General features: G+C 39.2%; 1 protein-coding gene across 1 annotated transcript; it reads right to left on the minus strand.

Annotated features, from left to right (window-relative positions):
* On the minus strand, window positions 324-1,853 carry LOC107639780 (fasciclin-like arabinogalactan protein 10). Its single transcript, XM_016343381.2, has one exon. It carries the CDS (start codon window positions 1,793-1,795, stop codon window positions 521-523), a length of 1,275 nt encoding a protein of 424 aa, XP_016198867.1. The 5' UTR covers window positions 1,796-1,853; the 3' UTR covers window positions 324-520.

Below are 6,305 nucleotides of genomic sequence, written 5' to 3' on the forward strand. Positions count from 1 at the left end.
CTCGATGCAACGTTCATAATCAAGCACTTCCAGTTTCATACAGAAAACTTTCATTAATCATCTACATAGCCAAACACAAACACCATTCGCCGCACAGTCCCACAAAAACCAGATCTGGGTGCTTCTGATGAGCTATGATGACGCAACTTGCAAGCCAACAAAATGCGGTGGTCCCTCATCGCACAAGCTCGACACAACTGACCCCACTCACTACTCCACCACGTGTCCGTGCCACTCAATCCCACCAATCGCATCCCAACGTCCCCACACATATCCATATAATCAAAAAATATAAAGAAAAGAGAATAAATAAATTAATCTAATAAAGTAAAAAAGAAAGTAAATTACACTAAAACCAGCGTAACGTTCACATCATCATCACATGCCTAATGTAATTTATAACAAAAAAATAAATTTAAGAAAAAAAATCTCCAATCCAATCACATCGAGGGAACAGAGTAAAATAAAAGTGAAAAAAAAAGAAAAAGAAAAAAAAGCTCAAAAAAGGTGAAATTACAGATCAGGACATGAAAACAGTGGGGAAAACAACCGCACACAAAGCAGCTACTGTAAAAGTGAGAACCGCAAAAGAAGCTTCAACTCTCACGCTAGCAGACTTAGGGGAGGTGCCGCTACGCTCCGCCTCCGCCGATGGCGCGTCCGACGGAGCACCAGCGGGAACATCACCGGCAGGTGCTGGCGGCGAAGCTGGGAGAGGAGAAGGAGCCTCAGCCGGCGACGGAGCTGATGCAGGAGTTGGAGACGGAGCACTGGCAGGCTCTGGCGCAGGCGCCGGCGACGGCGACTTTCCGAAAAGCTCCGTAGGAAGGAGAACGCTGTCTACAGTGTAAATAGAAAGGGGAGTGGAATCCAACACGGTATCCGCAACCCTAGAAGAATCAACACCGGTGTGCAATGTAACTGAATCTCCGGCAACGGAAACCGTCAAATCGTACTTTCCAGCACCGTTAGTGGCCAATGTACTAATGGCATCCTTGGAAGTCTTCAAGGAACCGACAGGAAGGTACTTAGCGGCGGCGTGGTACTGTAAGAGCGAAACGATCTCAGCGTTGGTGAGCTTGCTCAGATCGGGAACGCCTTTTGCCTTGAATGCCTCATCGGAAGGTGCAAAAATGGTCAAACCTTTATCAGCCGTTGACTGGAATGTCTTAATGACGCCGTTAGAGACGATCAAGCTGGCAAACGTCTTGCAACCTGCTTTCTCGAGGAGCGCCGTTATGTTAAGGGAGGATGACGGAGCTGGAGCGGTTAAGATCCCTGGCGCGATTATCGGAGCACTAATCTCGAGGACGGAGATGTTGTAAGGAATCTGTTTAACTGATTTGGTGTAGGTGGAGGCGAGCTTGGAGCCTGGAACGGCGGAGCCGAAGGCGACCTTGCCGCCGCGGATGTCGGTGATGTTGACGGATCCGATGTTTCCCTCGGCGTTGCCGGTGGTTTGGTAGAGGGTGGTGGTGAGGGTGGTGCCGTCGGTGATCTTGTGGAGCTTGGTGGGGTCGAAGTAGTCGAGGAGGACGAGGAGGCTGAGGAGGTTCTTGATGACTGGTAAGGGGTGGTTCTGTGTGATGGAAGAGAATGCGGAGTTTGGGATGGCGAGGACGGTGATGGTGGTGCGAGAGTTGATCTCGTCGGCGAGTTTTGTCTGAGAGAGGTAGCTGTTGAACTGGCTGTAGTTAGGGTCGGATTCGAGGATTGCTGTGATGTTGTGGGCGGAGACTGCGGCGGCGAAGACGGCGAGAAGGAGGAGGAGGAGGTGGTGGCGGTTGTGAGCCATTTTGACAGAGTGAGAGTGGGGAGTGTGAGTGAGTAAGTGGAGAGTGTGGGAGTGGGTGAGGAGTTAAAAGAAGGGTTCAGAGTAGTGGGGTCTAACCATGGTTAAGAGAAGAATAACCACATTTGGCATAATTCTTACATACAGATATAAAATCATAATTACTTGTTTTCTATACTCTAGATAGTAGATGTCAAAGAAATTTCTTTTCTTTAGGTTAATTTATTATCATAAAATAATTAAAAATATAATAAATAAAAAAATTCTTATGTTATAATTTACAAAACCATTTTGTCTTATATGTATTTGTCCAGACACAAAAATTGATTTTCGTTAGATTTTTAGAACTTAAAAAAGCTTGAATTAAGCACCTGTTCATAATTTGGTTTAAGTTTGTCTCCGTATGATAATTGATATGTGATTTGATTAATCATCTCGTATGGGTTAATTGTCCACATGTCGTAGTTTATGATTTAAGTGTTATGAATGGCAAGAATTGGTGATTAAAAATGCCAGAGTAGCACCCTTTAAACATTCACATATGTATGGACTTAAACATTTTCACTTCCTAGTTTCCTATAAATTCCCACCAAAGTAAAGAAGGAAAAAAAACCTTGAGTTAACAAATAACTATGGTTGAGTTATAGAAAGCCATGTGAGAAAGAAGGACGAGAGGGGACAAATATGATTTGGCCACAGCTGGAGCCTGGAAGTAGAAATTGGAATACGTGGCATTTGATCCCCTTGCTCCTGTTCTTTTCGTGAAATTACTTATCTGCCCCCCTTTCTCTTACTTCTGTCCTTTTCGGGGTTTTAAAATGTTTGGGGCTTTATTGATTGCTGTCTCTTGTGTGTGTTTTACTTGCAACGGTCTAATTTGGAAACCATGGACATGGAAGACTGTAGAGGGTGTGGTTTGGTCAGTACTCACGAATTTTCAGGTTTCTGAATTTAAATCCACAAAAGGAAACGTTAAGAAGAAACTACTTTTATTGTTTGGTAATATAATATTAAATATTTTAATTAAAATAAATCATTTATCTAGGATCATAGGAATACTTTACTAAACCAGCTCACAAACAAGTGAGAAAGAAGGATTACTAGTTTGTTTGTTGAAGTTCTACAAACTAAGAAGATCATAAAGCACGTGGTAGTTGGTTGTTACAGCAGCTTACACTGGCAGTGAAAAACTGCTAACTGTAAAAGGTTTTCGTACACATGAATAGACTTATCCGTTGGTTTAAAAATTCAGCACTCAACTACTCAAGTGATTTTTGTTGCCTCCTTTTTGACTCAGTAGGACAGAAGTTGTTCCATGCTCCACTGGTCATCGTGAGTTTGTTCCCTTTTACTTTTACCACCTTCAAACTTCAACTGTTTGCAATGCCATCAGAGCGAGTAAGCAATTCTAAACTTTTCCCCCCCTAATTTGAAAATATATATAAATATATATTTTGCAATATTTTTCAATTTTTTTATGAAAAAAATAAATACTTTAATTTTTTTATATTAATTTATTTTATTTCCAAATTTAAACCGAAAATCATTAGTAAAAATGAAAGACATGATGACATGTTTACATTTTTTAATTTTAAAATAGTAATTAGAGTGGTGTAGTGCGGTGTTATTGGATAGAGTAGTGCTAGGGAGCCAATGGTCTAAGTGTACAATGTGTACAATGGGCTAAATCTTTAGTTTATAAATCAAATGAACATCACTTATATTATGCAGAATAACCATCCGGATACCAGGGATAACCATCTGGATACCAGGGATAATAAACATCTCATGTTATAAAAAGCTAATTTTGGGTTCACCAAGATTCAAACCCTTGACCTTCCGGATCTGGAATTCTTATACCATGTCCTGAAACCACTCATCCCAAAAGCGTAACTTGACAGAACAATGTAACACTAATAATAATATCTCTAATACTTTCTAAACCTTCATTGTACACATTGTACGCTTAGATCATTGGCTCCCTATACTTTCTCTATTGGATAATAAGATATTTTTTAGGAAAAGTATACAAAACAACAACAAAGTTTTGTCCTACTAAGTGGGGTCGGCTACATGAATCAAACAACGATATTGTGCTCTGTCATGTATCATGTCTACAGAGAGACCGTTTACATGTAGATCTCGTTTGACCACCTCATGAATGGTCTTCTTAGGTTTTCCTTTGCCTTTCGCCCTTTGTCCATCTTCTATCTCATCCACCCTCCTGACTGGATGTTCTATCGGTCTTCTTCTCACATGTCTAAACCACCTGAGACGCAATTCAACCATCTTTTCCACAATGGGTGCTACTCCAACTCTCTCCCTTATATCTTCATTCCTTATTTTATCCAATCGCGTATGACCACTCATCCATCTCAACATCTTCATCTCTACCACACTCAGCTTATGGTCGTGCTCCTTTTTAGCCGTCCAACACTCTGTACCATACAGCATAGCCGGTCTTATAGCGGTGCAATATAATTTACCTTTAAGTTTTAAAGGCACTTTTTTGTTGCATATAAAACCAGACGCATTTTGCCATTTTGACCAACCTGCTTGGATCCTATGATTTACATCCTATTCAATCTCTTCATTATCCTGTATGATGCACCCAAGATACTTAAAACTTTTAACTTTTCGTAGGATGTTTTCTCTAATCTTCACCTCTATATTGGGGTTTTTCCTTCTCAGACTGAACTTACATTCCATATATTCCGTTTTGCTACGGCTTATGTGCAGACCATACACTTCTAGAACTTCTCTCCATAACTCCAACTTCTTATTTAGGTCTTCCCTTGACTTTCCCATAAGGACGATATTATCGGCAAAAAGCATGCACCATGGCACAGGCTCTTGGATGTGCTCTGTGAGTACTTCCAAGATTAATGTGAAAAGGTATGGACTTAAGGATGATCCCTGGTGTAATCCTATACCAATAGGGAATTCTTCTGTCACACCACCTTAAGTCTTCACACTAGTTGTGGCCCCATCATACATGTCTTTAATTGCCTGAATATATGCGATCCTTACTCTCCTCTTTTCTAAAACCTTCCATAAGACTTCCCTTGGTATCCTATCATACGCTTTTTCCAAATCAATAAACACCATATGTAGATCCCTTTTATTACTACGATACCTCTCCATCATCCTTCTTAATAGGTATATCGCTTCAGTGGTAGATCTGCCTGGCATAAATCCAAATTGGTTCTCTGTTACTTGTGTCTCTTTTCTCAACCTCCGTTCTATCACCCTTTCCCATAACTTCATAGTATGACTCATAAGTTTAATCCCTCTATAGTTTCCGCAACTTTGTATATCCCCCTTATTCTTGTAGATAGGTACCAAGGTGCTCTTTCTCCACTCATCAGGCATCTTCTTTGACCTTAAAATCTCATTAAAAAGCTTGGTTAACCAGTTGATGCCTTTTTCTCCAAGACCCTTCCAAACCTCAATCGGGATATTATCAGGTCCTACTGCCCTGCCATTTTTCATCTGCTTTAGAGCCTCTTTTACCTCGAAGTCTCGAATCCTTCGATAGTAGTCAAAGTTTTGGTCTTCTTCCCTTGTGCATAATCGACCAAGGCTCGGAAGAGTCTTCTGTCCCTCATTAAATAACTCGTAGAAGTAGTTCTTCCACCTTTCATTAATCTTCTCCTCTTGAGCCAACACCTCTCCATCCATATCCTTTATGGTACCAATAAATTATCTGTTAATTTATTGTCAATAATAATTAATTATTATATTTTAAATATATGTATAAAGAGATACATCCAAAAAATACATCTATAAAGACACTTCTATTAGACTCAGTCATAAAAAAGATATTTTTATTAGACACATCCACAAAAATACTTCCATTAAACACAATTATAAATAAGAGTTAGCAGAAATTGACAGAAATACTGTTGGTAATATAACGAAATTATATTTTATATGGTTGTGATGTCAAGTTTAACAAATTAAACGGTCTAATTTAATAGAAGAATAATTGAACTTATTAAAATACACAAATCAAACCGTCCAATTTGCATTACCCTTCTAGATGTCGCGCATACAGCTCCTCCTCTCTCTACCTGTGACATATATATTTATCCATCTCTTTTGCAACTCATTACCTACACAACCAGCAACCCATATTCTCTCTTCTTTTCTGTTCTTGATTCATCTTCTTTTATTAAAGTGTTCTTCTAGCAGTAGTAGTAAAAAAATTAATAATACTTAAAAGACCCAAATTAAAAGAAGTTGATCGTCCTGAGTTTTACATTGTTAATTTTCTCAATCATTTTAATTATATAAGTTATTTTTAATAAATTTTTTGATTTATTAAAAATAATTGTATTGTAATTATATTTTTAAATTTTTGGATATAATAATTGTTCATACACTGGCCCAACACTAAGGCCCAGGTCCAAATACACCAAAAGGCCCAATTTAAAGATTGGCCTTCGTTATTCACCGACCTCTTTAGAAGAGGTCGGACTCAACACAGACTTCTTTCCAAAGAAGTCGGGCT

This window comes from Arachis ipaensis, chromosome B04 (assembly GCF_000816755.2).
Source record: "Arachis ipaensis cultivar K30076 chromosome B04, Araip1.1, whole genome shotgun sequence".
NCBI lineage: Eukaryota > Viridiplantae > Streptophyta > Magnoliopsida > Fabales > Fabaceae > Arachis > Arachis ipaensis.

What these genes read in the sequence shown, in the direction of transcription:
- LOC107639780 (XM_016343381.2), bottom strand. Translation starts at nt 1,795, where the DNA reads ATGGCTCACAACCGCCACCACCTCCTCCTCCTCCTTCTCGCCGTCTTC.